General features: G+C 37.5%; 1 protein-coding gene across 2 annotated transcripts in view; it reads left to right on the forward strand.

The window, feature by feature from the left end:
- Positions 1–9895, forward strand: part of PDE3B (phosphodiesterase 3B) — a 162922-nt gene extending 153027 nt beyond the window's left edge. The window contains exons 13-16 of one of the 2 annotated variants that reach the window (XM_036257710.1): positions 14–217; positions 3068–3229; positions 6125–6377; positions 7722–9895. In XM_036257710.1, coding sequence (XP_036113603.1) covers positions 14–217; positions 3068–3229; positions 6125–6377; positions 7722–7936 — 834 coding nt within the window. In that variant the 3' untranslated portion in view covers positions 7937–9895. Of the gene's footprint in view, positions 1–13; positions 218–748; positions 1073–3067; positions 3230–6124; positions 6378–7721 lie in introns of those variants that run through there. The other variant, XM_036257711.1, reaches the window with a different exon arrangement.
- The last annotated feature ends 5931 nt before the right edge of the window (positions 9896–15826 follow it).

The following is a 15826-nucleotide window of genomic DNA, read 5'->3' on the forward strand; positions in this document are numbered from 1 at the left end:
TATTCCTTTGTAGGCAGTTTTGTACAACGACAGATCTGTTCTGGAAAACCATCATGCCGCATCAGCTTGGAATCTCTATCTTTCTAGCCCAGAATACAACTTCCTTCCTAATCTTGATCATGTGGAATTCAAGCGCTTTCGTTTTTTAGTCATCGAAGCAATCCTTGCCACAGACCTTAAGAAGCATTTTGATTTTCTTGCTGAATTCAATGCCAAGGTTTGTTACGCAAATTAATGCCTGGTATCAAAAATGGGAGTCATTGTTGATAGTGTTACTAATAAAAGTAATATTTAATATTGTTAGAATTAATACTACTCATGAAATCATAAATATCTAACGTAAGGTAATACATATTCCAATATTGTAAAAGCTAAAATATTTTTATTATTATAACATATTCTAAAATACTATTGCTTGCTACATTTCTTCCCTGACACAGACTTGTAATTTTCACACAGTGACAAATCAATTACATTAAAAGCTTTCAGGGGCAGATTTGAGAAAGTTTGTGCAGAGTGCCAAAGGCATTTTATTAAATTAAAAATGTGCTTCAAGGAAGCCAGTTATGCCAGTTTCACCACACCTGTTGCTCCTTCTTTATATCCGTGTTTGGGTTGTGTGGGGTGGAAGTACTCTCCACTCTTCGACTTGAGAATATACGCTCATTGTGCTAACAGAATAAGGAAAGAACAGGTAGTCTGTCCTCATGGGAGAGTGGTACTAATCAGATTGTGTTCTGTGTTTCAGACATTTGGGGTGAAAAAGTGTTGAAAACCGCTGCTTATCATTCCTGAGGGAAGGATGCCTCCTTTTTTGTTGGCAAGAATCTATTGTTCGTTTTTTGTTATTTTTTAACCCTCACCTGAAGACATGCTTATTGATTTTGTAGAGAGAGGGAGGGAGGAAGAAAGAGAAAAAAGGAGAGAGACAGAAACAAAGACACATCGATGTATAGGATGATGCCCTGTTGTAACCTAGGAGATCGACCACACTCAGACTCCATTTTTCAGTTTTTGGGGATGTTTTATTACCTGCGCAGGGACTGCAGCCAACCTACACAGAGGAGAACTGCAGCCCCGAGCTCAGGGGGAGGGTTGCTTATATAGGGCAGGGGTCATTCAAGAGTTTAGCAGAGCAAGCAAGCTGCTTGTACAGAAGCGGAGGCAGTTAGCGATAAGCAGGAGGGAGTGGAGGTGGGAGGGAGCTGAGGCGAAAGGGAACTGGGTGAACTGGGTCAGCATACATCTATCCTGCTATTCATTCCATTATCCAAGTTTTAAAAACTAACAAATTCGAGATGGATATCAGCGGTCAGTCAGGTGCAATACACACATGTTTAACAGTTACAGTTTTATGGGGTAAAGGGAGCTTCAGTTTCTCCCTATCGGTTTCTTTACAGAGCATGCAGGACACTCTGGCTTTGGGGCCGTTTCTGTCCTCCCTTTTCCTGAAGGATGTTGCTTTTCAAATTCCCAGTGAAGGTCAAACTCTGGTTAATTTTTATGGGGCTAAAGCCTTCTATAATATTCCCCATTGTTCATCTTGCTGTCTCTGAGGTTGTTAATTAGGGCAGCTTAAAGACAAGTTGGATTCTAAGGACAGTGAGCTACAACACCCCAACCAACTGTGCCATACCGATCAGGGCTGGATTCTGTTGTTTTTTTGATGAGTTTGTATCCTAAAGGAAGGTGTCCTGTCCAGGTAGAGGAACTGGTAACAAAGGAGTACTACATTTAGCCCCCTGGAAGGAGACCTTAGATGTTGCTTTTGTGATATTAATGAAATGCTTATAAAATTCAGTGAGAGATCAGTGTGCCTCTAAAATTACTTCATAGTTGTATAGCTCTTTTAACTTTTATTTTTACCTAATAATAAAAATTCATTTAAGTGCATAAGTCCGAGAAATAGAAGTTTTTACAGGCCAAAGATGATCTAACCCAACGCTTTGAAATGTGTGTTCCTCAGAGACTTCGTCCTGCAGTCTCTCGGGAAAGTGCCATATGAATGGAGCTCTGGACTGCCTACAGTTTCAGTCAAAAGAGCTCTCCTTTTTAGTGTTTTCCGTAGTGGTGGTCTGCAGAAGTTTTCTTTAACAAAAGGGTTTGGTGCCGAAAAACTGCCATTACACCACAGAGTTCAAAACCCACTGATCTGGCTTATTCACTTCATTTTTCACAAAAGGAAATTTGAGTTCTTAAAAAGGCTTAGTAATTGGCGTAATAATGATAATTACAATTTATTTAAATAGCAATGTTAGCATTTATTATAAACGGGATTTTTCATTTAACCATCTTCATGGTTATAGAGCTAGATTGGCATTACTTTTTCTGTCCTATAGATGAGGAAAGTGAGACTCAAGATTTAGCAGTTTTTCCAGTGTTACACAATGAAAGAGTAAATCAGTGAATCGGGATTTAAAACCGTTGTGTTCTTTCAACTACATCACATTTGCCTTTCACAGCTAGAGCCAACTTCTCCTTAGATCCTTAAGTATTATCTTTTTTTGAGGTAGAAAGTTACAATTCTACATGATTTATTGATGTTTTACATAACATAATGCACAGTAATAACATGTAATATATGTATATATATGTACAAGTTATAATTCTCTGGGAATCACAAATACTGAAACCCATGGTTTGTTGTGTTTTTGAATCCTCATCAGAGGATATTTTTCCATTTATCTTCAGATAGAGTGGGAGGGAGGGGGAGAAAGAGAAGGAGAGAGAGGGAGGGAGGGAGAGAGAGAGAGGTGAGAGAGACACATTGATTGGTTGCCCTTGACCGGAATCAAACCTGAGACTCTTTGGTCCTTGGGTCGACGCTCCAGCTGCTGAGCCAAACCAGCCAGGGTGTTATGTCTTTTATAGTCTCTGCTTCCATTGAAACAAAATTATAATATTTCAAATTCAAGGGAACCTTAACTGTAGAGATCCATGTTATGGCACAAACTGATTAAAAGAAATTCTTGCCTGTCCTTGGATGGGAAAATTTTAAGCTAATTTGGTACAAACAACAAAACTCCTGGGTCTTAGAACCTAACATAATTCTGTTTTTCCAAAACAGGCCAATGACGTAAATAGTAATGGTATAGAATGGAGTAATGAAAACGATCGCCTCTTAGTATGCCAGGTGTGCATCAAACTGGCAGATATAAACGGCCCAGCAAAAGTTCGGAACTTGCATTTGAAATGGACAGAAGGCATTGTCAATGAATTTTATGAGCAGGTACGTTGAAACATGAGATTGGTGGGGTTTTTAAGAGCAGCCATCTGAAGACACTGCCCTTTGAGATTTGGATAGCTACATTAAACTTTGACATCTGAGTTGCTTTGACCAAGAATTGTTAGAAATTGTTTCATTTGCTTTGGTCTTAGTATATTCTCTGTTCTTTTTGCCTTTGCTGTTAACATATAAAACATAAAAAAAAATAGTTTATAGCCTATCTGAAATGGGTTGAATGTACTTGAGTCTAGAAGTAAGGACAGACTACATTATGATTTCAAAGTCCCTTTCAACCCTGAGAACCTATAACTTATGATAATTTATTTCTAAATGAAGTTGTTTTTTATTGATTCAGATTATACTTAATTATATTTAAAGAATAGCAACCCATTTTTAACTCTCGTATAAAAAGGCTGCCTTGGAAACATCAATGGGTAAAAGTCCTGGCAGAGGATAAGAAATTAGAGAGCTAGAAATGGGGACAAAGTAGATCTTAATGGTTTTCAAGGATTCAAAGATATAAACGTGGTCTTTTCTCATGTGTTTTAAACTCTTGGTTTTAAATGCTACCATTTTGCAGAATCTTTACCTTTTTCTGAGACCCATTTTTGAGGCTCTCTACAATGTAGGAGTATACTGATTTCCCCACAAGCCTAACATTTCATTATCTCCAAAACATCAAGCATGTCTTCTTGGCTTCGGAATCCTTATTGACCCTAATAATCAGAAAAGATCAAGATGTCTACCATGTGAGGCCTCTGCGACAGGGCTTTCTTACCATGAAGTGGATGGAGTCCATAAATCATGCACACTTATCGGTTACACCTGTCACACCCAGATTGTATTAAATGACCAGTAAATGTGCCGTGTCTTTCAACCACTTAACTAAAGGTCCCAACACAATAATGTATACTCTGCTGTTTATAAGTTACAAAATTCCATACTGTGTAATCATGGAAACAGATAAATATGGAAACAGATAAATATTTCAAGATTAATAGCTTACTATTCTGATACAATTAAACTAATTATTTGTAATTTGGGATAATATATAGTTATAAATATTTGTCGAATCTGTAGATTACAATAATTAATTTGCACAGTCCCATCTTCATTTTCAAAGATCGTTGAAGCCTGCTCGGACTTTAATTTGTGTTCACAAAAGAAGAATTTTATGCTAAGAAAAATGCCACCTTTATATTATCTGTATAGAGGTAATAAAAAGTATTAGTGTATGCCAGTTTTTTAAAAACTCACTAATTCATTGAAAGAACACTTGAAAAGTTCATTTAGACCCAATTTATAATATAATTATTTTTTTCAATATATAGAACTAATTCTTATTGAACAAAGTTGGAAGCCATGCCTGAGGTTGAATTCTGGCAATGTGACCTTGGGTAGATTATTTAACCTCTCTGTGTCTCAGCTTCTGCATTGATAAAACAGGAATATTGATGGTACCTCCCACATTATTTATTTAATCCTCACAGCAACCTTAATATGTAAAATCTTAGAAAAGTTCCTGATACATAAGTGCTGCATAAATGTTAGCAATTATAATTCCCAATCTATCACTAAAAATCATATTTCAGACAGTACCACTTAATCATTTTAGGTTTCATTATTCATATGTCAAAGGAGAAAAATGATACCCTACCATAGAATTGTCATGAAGGTTAAATGTACTAATCAATATGAAAGTCCTAGTTAACCCACATCAAAACTATTAAATTTCCTCTCAATCTGGCTATGCTATTAAACATCTTTCAGATATGCAGGCAAACTTCTAACCTTGCCCATCTTTTTATCATTATAATTATACTAGCTCTGTATTCCTATATCTAAGTGCTACAGTCTTAGAAAAGCCAAGCTTCTACCAAAATAAATAAAAGTGGTAAACCTATGAAATTGTAGAATCCTGTGGACAAACCCAGCTGGTTGTTGTTCTTTTTAAACATCGATAGTTTTCTTCCTCCTAGATGGTAAAATCACAGTCAGTTCTTCACTAGGACAGTTTGGGCTGATGGTCTCAGGGATTCGTGGCTCCTCTGGCCTGCAGCACTGCTTTGTGGGGAGTATCCATCCCCACCAGTTCAGGCACTGGGAACCCAAATATTAATAGTATCATTTGGAGAATGCTCAGCACTGTGCTGAACACTTCATACAATTAAGCTTTTCATCCTCATAGCCACCCTGTGAAGTATATTCTTAAAATTTTACACATGAATTAAGCATAGAGCTTACCCAACACCCTATAGCAAAAGCAGGTTTTAAAGCCACATCTGTCTGATCTCAAATTGTCTTCTCCAGAACCCTGGAGACCACAGGGAGAGGGTATCTCAGGGCAGGCAGTTGGGGCTCCGGGCCCAGAATCCTAACCTCAACCACAGTAGCTCTACTTCTGTTTTACATATTAGGTTTTTTTATGTGGACTCATGGAAGGGTTCTTCTGTTACAAAAGGTGGGGGAGTTGAAAAGCATTTGCAAAACTCACTCTGTACATTTGTGGTGCCACCACAGCAACACAAATGTTTCCATTACACAATCTCCCCTGGGGCAAAGAGAATCTGTATTTGACATGAAGGAATTTTGCAGGTTGTTAGTAAATTTGCTACCACTTATTCTTAAAGATGTATATTTTTTCTTGTTAACTGTGTATTAACCATACCAGTTGACTGGTGGAATGTGAGAATAGTTTTGTTTAGGATTTCTCAAATATTAGAGAAATACTTACGGTTGAAATGATAGAGTAATAATTAAATTTATTGATGCCTTTTTGTAAAAATTGTTTTGATGTAGACTATGCTTATTTTAAAAATCTCAAGATAATTTAACAACAAAGCTTAGTGGTAGTTCTCTCCATAGTTAAAAATGTACTTTTCTTTTTAAAATGATCAGGGAGATGAAGAAGCAAATCTTGGTTTGCCCATCAGTCCCTTCATGGATCGTTCTTCTCCTCAACTAGCAAAGCTCCAAGAGTCTTTTATCACCCACATAGTGGGTCCCCTGTGTAACTCCTACGACGCTGCTGGTTTGCTCCCGGGCGAGTGGGTAGAAGCAGAAGAGGATGATGATACTGAAAGCTGTTACGATGAAGATGGTGAAGAATTAGATACAGACGATGACGACGTGGAAGACAATCTAAATCTTAGTAAGAACATATGGATACTATTTAGTCAGTATTCTTAACTGAAAATGTCCATTTAATTTGGATTTGGACCTTTGTTTTTAAGATACAGATTCAGTAGTCTTCTCTTGACTGACTACTATGTAAATGTTCAGTTTGAAGAGTCTTGTTTTGAGTAACTACTGTGGGCTGGGTACCCATTGATAACGCCGTCACACAACAAGCATTCACTAAAGTAGCAACTCTAGAGGTGCTGTCCTCCAGCTAGTGCTCCTCGGCAGGCTGCACCTATGCACGTGTGACAGAGCTGCCACCGTACCTGAGAATGGGAGGTGGGTGGGTCTTACTGGCTAGTCTTCCTTTACTTCACCCCCTTCCTCGCCGGTTCATCTGCCCTTCATGTAGACTTTGGAAATGGATCAAAACAGTTGGGAAAATTGACTGTAAGAGTAGAACCAAGTTTTGTGCCATTATGGATTTTAATTATAAAACTGTCTAGAGACAGTTTTCTATATAAGGCAAAGAATATAAATAGAAAGCGAAAAAGAAACATTTGTCACCTTTGTATCTGTAAGTGAAATCAGTTATTTGCTCTTTAAAATAGAATTTAAATAATTACTTGTTTTCGAAGCATGCTATACATCAGATCAGATAACTGGAAAGAACACCACCCCACCCCCACAAAGTTATATTCAGCATTAACATAGTGAAGAGTAATCTTACTTCATTACCATCTGAATATCATCTTGGGAAAGTTGATTGGCTTCTAGAAATTTATACTCACCAAAAAAAATTTTCAACTGTCAGCCAGGATATATTTTTGTTGATTTTTAGAGAGAGGAAGGGGGATTCAGAGAGAGAGAGAGAAACATCGATTGGTTGCCTCCCATATGTGCCTTGACCAGGAATCAAACCTACAACCTCTTTTTTTTTTGGTGTACTGGATGATGCTCCAACCAATTAAGCCACCTGGTCAGGGCTACTCACCAAAATTTTGATAAGTCTGTAATACATAAAAGAATCCTAAAAAGGTTGGTTTTGACTTTATCATTTGAAATTTCAGTACCAACTCTCTCCCCCGCCCCCCCCCCCCCGCGCCAAGTTTTCCCTAATGTCCTTCTCTGCCTTATTTTCATCCACAATACTTAACACCATGTAACATACTTATATGTCACTTCTTTTTTGCTTTTCTAGGTTCCACAGTACAGCGATTGTTTTTATCTTACTGTTTATTACTGTAACCCAGTGCGTACTTAGACAAGCACCTGGAATATGATAGGCACTCAGACTGAACGAATGACTGAGTCATATGGATTGAATGAATGACTGGATCATATTGCTATGATGAGAATTTTTTTTTTCCCACAGAACCACAGAGACGGAAAGGCAGACGGCGAATATTTTGTCAGCTAATGCACCACCTCACTGAAAACCACAAGATATGGAAGGAGATCATAGAGGAAGAAGAGAAATGTAAAGCTGATGGGAATAAACTGCAGGTGGAGAACTCTGCCTTACCTCAAGCAGATGAGATTCAGGTCATCGAAGAAGCAGATGAAGAGGAAGAGAGACAGTTTGAATAAAGCAAGAGACATGTTGAAGAAGCCCCGAGGGCGGCGCCCAGTGTCGAAAATCAATGCCTCATGTTCACTGTGCTCACCTTCAGCCGCCCGTCCCCACGTGGACAGGCCGTCATACTGTGAGAGGATCCCTGCGGGCGGGCAGCCTCCCGCCCTCACGCACTTTCACCACAGAACTAGAGATGTAGTCGTAGAGCTTGGCTTCACTTGACTCGTGTCGCAGAAGTTGCAGAGCCCTTACTTAATGCCTTCACTGGTGTATGAACCCTTTGTCACAATCCTGCTTGACTGGGTGCAAAGCACTAATTTTCCATGAGAGGTAGCTATAACTAAACACTCAAGTGACTTACTGCAGTTTCCAGAGTGGCCAGAACTTTTTGCTTTCATGAGAACCAGATTCAGACTGCATTTCCAAATGTGTCATTTATAAATGTCTTTGAATGTTTGGGGGGTGAAAAAAGTCTATGCCAATTTAAAAAGGAATCCAGTGTTACTTTCTGAGGGATCTGTTCAATGCAATACACTGTTGAGTGCTGTTTTCCCAGCTAGATTTATCCACGAAGGACTGAGTGACCTTTGTTATATTTAACAAAATCCAGGCGCATCAATTTCTGATGCTTTTTACTGTTGTGTATTATTTACTATGTGTGTTTTATTTCTGCTCTTAGTGTTCAGATTTGGCATGGACATCAGAAGTCTGAATTCTAGCCTTTTTGACTTTATATTCCATGGTCAAATTTTAAAGCTGTTTAGGTTTAACAATGAAAGAATTTTATTCTTTAGTCAAAACTGTTCTTATTTTTACTCTTGCTCAGGATTAGTATTGTTAAACATTCCATTAGTAGAATCACAGCACACGTTTTCAAAAGAAAAGAACTTTTTCCTAGTATTGATATTAACCTTCGATGAAAAGGAGCATTATTTTCTCTTTTAGAAAAATGAGACTACTCAAAGCCACGGAAAAGAAGATGTGTCTTTTGCCTTAATGTAAAAACCAAATGAAAGATGAAGAACAAAAGTAATAGTGTGAGCTCTGAAGGACACATTCATTGAATAAATAATTGGAATTTGTGCTTATCTCTAGATCTACTTTAGGTGTCGTGTTCAGTTATTATAAAACTGATGCTCATCTTTCTGTTGATTTCCTTTTGCCTTGAGATGACGCGACAGAAATGATCTATGACTACTCAACACATCTAGAGCCCAATGCAACTCTCCTTTCTGAGATGAAGTAAATGGTGGGAGTACTTAACTTTTATATAAAACATCTAAATATTTTAGTAAATCATTTCATGCAAAATCACATTATTAAGAGAACTGCAAAGAAAATGGAACATATTTACAGTGTTCATAAGTTTGTTGGTTTGTGTGAGGGTGTAGGTCTGTGCCCTGCTTGTGGAAAAACATTTGGCGGTATAAAGAGCAGCCAAAATGATAGCAAGGTGGTAGACTGATATTTCTTCTTATTCATGGAAACCATATTATATTTTGGATATATGTTCAGCTTTTGTAAACATTAAAGTAATTTTCCAAGGTAATTCCTTTAAAAAATGATGTCAGCAGGCACTTTCTTACCTACCTAGAATAGACTAGTGGGCTTATCTGAAAGATACAGTTAAAAATCTATGGAAATTTGGATGTTTTGATCCTGTAGAGTTTCATAATATTTAATGAATCACTAAGCTTTATCTATTAGACATGGTGAGTGCTGAGCTTTTTCCTGCCACTTTGCTACCATCGTCACATCATCTGTAAACTGGTCCCACATTACTGAGTAATAACATTTTAACTAATTTATTGAGTCTGTGCGTACATATATATATATATATATATATTTTTTTTTTTTTGCATTCTGCATATTCCTGCTATTGCAAAGTACATATGTGTATAAATTCACACATGTGCATTTTTGCATAATGAGACAGTTACATTTCCTTACTATTATTTTATTAAAATTTTGTATTGGGGTTGTTTAGTGTATATTTGTATTTTCTTAGAAGAAGTGTGTTTTTCTATTAAAATACTATTAAGAACTCATTTTTAAATAATTTAACTTTTTAAATTATTTAACCTTTGCTAAATAACTGACATATTGAAATAGCTCAAAGAAACACTAAAAAATATCCTTGCTGAAAGTTAAACTGAAAGTATAAATAATGAAAGTAAGAGTTTATTAAGTATATATAGTGCTATTGGATGGAATCTTGAGAAATTGCCATAAGCCACACTGTAGATTCTATTTTGGTTACTACTCAAGCAGATTAATTTTTATTATAATAATTTGCTGTTGTTTTAACAGTCACTGCTCTTAGAAATAATCTTGTAGTACTGTATTTTATGTGTTTACTGACTTTTTCTTCTCCATAAAAACCTACTTTTTAAAGTTATTTCATGATTTGAAGGCTGTTTCCTGCTAGTCTTCCTTATTTTGCTGGTGCTAGTGGCTTCTTCTACTTATTTACAAGAATCCTGGAAATTCTGGCATTGCTTAAGTAGTCAGAAATTTCATCTCTCTCTAGATTGCATCATATCACAGAAACAAATTTACAGAAGAGATGAATGTCTTTATCATAGTTGCCAGGCTAATGTGAGCAGCTCTAGTGGGAGTGTGAGAATGGAGATTGGCATTTGGAACAGGGATGAAAGCTTCCCAGAGGCAAGTGACTTTTATGCTGAGGACTGAAGAAATATGAGTTAGCTTGGAAATAATAGCTGTGGGGAGAGAATACCAGCATGTGTAGAGGCCAGAAGAGGAAGCATTCACATACTGGAGAAGCCTAAAGAGATTTAGGGTGGCTGGAACATAGAACACAAGAAGAGGGAGTGGTAGAGAGAGGATGGTTCACGAAGGGCTCTGCAATCATGGCATGCCATTTAAGCTTCTAAGGAGAATGGGGAACAGTTGTGTTTTAATCTGGAAGCATCACATGTTAGATTCACATTTTATGAGGAACACTCAACATACTACGTTGAATGGAAGAATAAGATTAGACATGGGGAGATCTCAGTGATCTAGACTAGGACAGTCCATAGGGCTACAGGAAGTAAATAAATGTTGATGTTGCTAGTCTATTAACCACACGTGGAGTAGAAAGATTCTAAAACAAATACTTTAGGAAGAAGAAAAATGACCCCAGAGGGGAGATTTGAGATGCATGATGGAAAAGTAAAAGCACGCCCTGGCCAGTTGGGCTCAGTGGGTTCAGTTCCCAGTCAAGGGCACATACCTGGGTTGCAGGTTCAATCCTCGGCCTGGGTTGGAGTCAGGTGGAAGGCAACCAATTGATGTGTGTCTCTCACATTAATGTCTCTCTCTCTTTCTCCTCTCCCTTCCATTCTACCTAAAAATCAATGGAAAAATATCCTCGGGTGAGGATTAAATAAATAAATAAATGAATCTAATAAATAACATGTTGCTCTTAAAAAGTAAAAAGCAAAGAGCCCTGGCTGATTTGGCTCAGCGGTTAGAGCGTCGACCTGCGGTCCTGAGAGACCCGGGTTTGGTTCCCGCTAAGGGCATGTACCTCGGTTGCAGTTTGTCCCCGGCCCTGGTCGGTCGTGCTGGTGGCAGCCACTCGATGTGTTCCTTTCACATCGATGTTTCTCTCTCTCTCTCTGTTCCTCTCTCTCCCTCCCACTCTACCTGAACAGAAAAATGGGAAAATGTCCTCGGGTGAGGATAAAAAAAATAAATAGAAAAAGTAAAAGCAAAGAAACTAATAATTTGTTTCGGTAAAGCTATAAATAATCATTATTTATATGAATTAAAAATATTAATATGTAGAGCTTAAAAGAAAAACAAAAGAAAAAACCTGGATTAACAAAAAGAAATAAATCAAGAAAAAGTAATTCAAGTTGCTTAAGAGTCTTGTATAGCTTAGGAAACAGATTAATATATTAACTTTCAACTTTGTTAAATTATGTATATATGCTAAAATGTGAAGAGGGGCTACTAAAATTATAAAAATATTTAACTTCTACACCAATAAGTGGGATAGATAACAAACTAATTAATACAAATGTAATAAGAAAAATAAATAGGACAAATAGAGGGAAAAAACAAAGTAGAAACAGATTATCATACACCCACAAAAATAGAATAAATAATCCTAACTTTTTTATGGAACCACATAAGACCCCCTATTGCCAATGCAATAGTAGTGATTATCAGTTGTTTATAAAAGCCAACCTTTATGTAATACTTCCGATGTCTAAATTATTTTTATTTTAATTTTATTTATTTAATTTTATTTTTGTTACAGATGTTTCTCCTGTTTTACCCCATTGACACCCTCCTCCCCATCCGCCCTCTGCCCCGTCCCCGGCTTTGTTGTCCATGTCCATTGGTCATGCATACATGCATATAAGTTCTGTGCTTTATCTCTTCCCACCCCCCACCACCCCCTCTTCTGAGGGTTGTCAGTCTGTGCCCTACTTCTGTGTTTCTGGGTCTACCCTATTCCTCAGACTGTTATATTCATTATATTCCATATATAAGTGAGATCATGTGGTATTTGTCTTTTTCTGCTTAGCTTGTTTCACTTAGGATAATACTTTCCAGGTCCCCCACTGTCGTCTCAAAGGATAAGAGATCTTTCTTTCTTACAGCTGCATAGTACTCCATTGTGTATATGTACCACTGCTTTTTTATCCATTCGTCTACTGATAGACACTTGAGCTGTTTCCAGATCTTAGCTATTGTAAATAATGCTGCTACAAATATGGGGGTACATATATTCTTTCTGATTGGTGTTTCAGGCTTAGGGTATATTCCTAGAAGAGGGAACACTGGATCAAATGGAAGTTCAATTTTTAATTTTTCTGAGGTAGCACGATATTGTTTTTCATAGTGGCTGCACCAGTCTGCATTCCCATCAGCAGTGCACTAGAGTCCCCTTTTCTCCACACCCTCGCCAACACTTGTTGTTTGATGATTTGTTGATGGCGGCTATTCTGACAGGTGTGAGGTGATACCTCATTGTTGTTTTAATTTGCATCTCTCTGATGATTAGTGATGTTGAGCATTTCTTCATATGTCTCTTGGCCATTTGTATGTCCTGTTTGGAGAGGTGTCTATTCAGCTCCTCTGCCCATTTTTTAAATTGGGTTCTTTGTTTTTCTTTTGTTTAGTTGTATGAGTACTCTATATATTTTGGAAATTAACTCCTTATCTGATGTTATCATTGGCAGTGATGTTCTCCCATACAGTGGGTTGCCTTTCCATTTTGATGGTTGTTTCTTTTGCTGTGCAGAAGCTTTTTAATTTGATGTAGTTCCATGTGTTCATTTTTTCGTTTGTTTCTGTTGCCTTAGGTGATGTATCAGTGAAAATTCTGCTGTGTATGATGTCCAAAATTTTGTTGCCTACATTTTCTTCTAGAATTTTTATGGATTCACGGGTCACATTTAAGTCTTTTATCCATTTTGAGTTTATTTTTGTGTATGGTGTAAGTTGATGGTCTAGTTTTATTTTTTTTGCATATAGCTGTCCAATTTTCCCAACACCATTTATTAAAGAGGCTGTCTTTACTCCACTGTATGCTTTTGCCACCTTTGTCAAATATTAATTGAGCATATTGCCTTGGGTCCATTTCTGGGTTCTCTATTCTGTTCCACTGGTCTATATGCCTTTTCTTGTGCCAGTACCAGGCTGTTTTGATTACAGTCGCTTTGTAGTGTAACCTGATATCTGGTATTGTGATCCCACCTACATTGTCCTTCTTTTTCAAAATTGCTGTGGCAATTCGGGGTCTTTTTTGGTTCCATATGAACTTTTGAATTATTTGTTCTAGTTCTGTGAAATATGTCGTTGGTATTTTGATGGGGATTGCATTGAATCTATAGATTGCTTTGGGTAATATGGACATTTTAATGATGTTAATTCTTCCAATCCATGAACAAGGTATGTGCCCCACTTTTTTATATCTTCCTCTATTTCTTTCTTCAATGTCCTGTAGTTTTCTGCAAATATGTTCTTTACTTCATTGGTTAAGTTTATTCCTAGGTATCTTAATTTTTTTGCCGCCATGGTAAATGGGATTGTTTTTTAGTTTCTCTTTCTGTGAGTTCATCATTGGTATACAAGAATGCTGTCGAGCCCTGGCCAGTTTGGCTCAGCGGTTAGAGCGTCGGCCTGGAGTCCGGAGAGACCCGGGTTCGGTTCCCGCTAAGGGCACGTACTTCGGTTGCAGTTTGTCCCCGGCCCTGGTTGGCCGTGTGGGTGGCAGCCACTCGATGTGTCCCTTCACGTCGATGTTTCTCACTCTCTCTCCCTTCCTCTCTCTCCCTCCCAGTCTATCTATACAAAAAATGGAAAAATGTCCTCGGGTGAGGATAAAAAAACAAACAAAAAAAAAAACAAAGAATGCCATCGATTTCTTGACATTAATTTTGTATCCTGCTACTTTGCCAAATTCATTTATTAAGTCTAGTAGATTTTTGATGGAGTCTTTAGGGTTTTCTATGTATAGTATCATGCCATCTGCAAATAATGACAGTTTCACTTCCTTCTTTCCAATTTGGATCCCTTTTATTTTTTCTTCATGTCTGATTGCTGTGGCTAAGACTTCCAGTACAATGTTAAACAAGAGTGGCGAAAGTGGACATCCCTGTCTTGTTCCTGTTCTTAAGGGAAGTGTTTTTAGTTTCTGCCCGCTGAGTATGATGTTGGCTGTAGGTCTTTCATATATGGCCTTTATTATGCCGAGATAGATCCCTCTATTCCCACATTGCTGAGCGTTTTTATCAGAAATGGATGCTGGATTTTGTCGAATGCTTTTTCAGTGTCTATTGATATGATCATGTGGTTTCTTCATTTTGTTTATGTGGTGTATCACATTTATTGTTTTGCGAATATTGTACCAGCCTTGCATCCCTGGGATGAATCCCACTTGGTCATGGTGAATAATTTTTTTGATGTATTGCTGGATCCGATTTGCCAGTATTTTGTTCAGAATTTTGGTGTCTATGTTCATCAGGGATATTGGCCTGTAATTTTCTTTCTTTGTAGTGTCTTTTTCTGGTTTTGGAATTAGAATTATGCTGGCCTCGTAAAAACGAGTTTGGAAGTCTTCCTTCTTCTTGAATTTTTTGAAATAGTTTAAGGAGAATGGGTGTTAGTTCTTTTTTGAATGTTTGGTAAAACTCCCCCGTGAAGCCATCCGGGCCTGGGCTTTTGTTTGCTGGGAGAGTCTTGATTACCTGTTATTGGTCTGTTCAAGTTTTCACTCTCTTCTAGGTCCAGTTTTGGGAGACTGTGTTTCTAGAAATTTGTCCTTTTCGCTTAGATTGTCGAATTTGTTGCCATATAATTGTTTCCATTTGCTTGGAAAATTTTTTTCCATCCCTTCACTTTCAACTTATGGGAGTCTTTTGTTGTGAGGTGGGTCTGTTGTAAGCAACATATAGATGAGTCATGCTTTCTTATCCAATCAGCTCGCTACTCTGTGTCTTTTTATCAGAGCATTCGGTCCATTTACATTTAAGGTGATTATTGATATGTACTTATTTATTGCCATTTTTGTTTAGTGTGGTTATATTTTTTTTTCCTATTTCTTCTACTGATTACAGCAGTCCTTTTAACATTTTTTTGTAGTACTGGTTTGGTGCTGATGTATTCCCTTAGCCTTTTTTTTTTGTCTGGGAAGCTCTTTATTTGACCTTCTATTTTGAATGACAGCCTTGCCGGTTAGAGTAGTCTTGGATTCAGATCCTTGCTTTTCATGACCTTGGTTACTTCATGCCTTTCCCTTCTGGCCTGTAGTGTTTCTTGTGAGAGTCAGCTGAGAGCCTTATGTGGGGTATCCTTTGTAGGTAACCTGTTGCTTATCTCTTGTTGCTTTTAGGATTCTCTCTTTGTCTTTAATTTTTGGCATTTCAATCACTATGTGTCTT

This window comes from Molossus molossus, unplaced genomic scaffold (genome assembly GCF_014108415.1).
Source record: "Molossus molossus isolate mMolMol1 unplaced genomic scaffold, mMolMol1.p scaffold_m16_p_13, whole genome shotgun sequence".
NCBI lineage: Eukaryota > Metazoa > Chordata > Mammalia > Chiroptera > Molossidae > Molossus > Molossus molossus.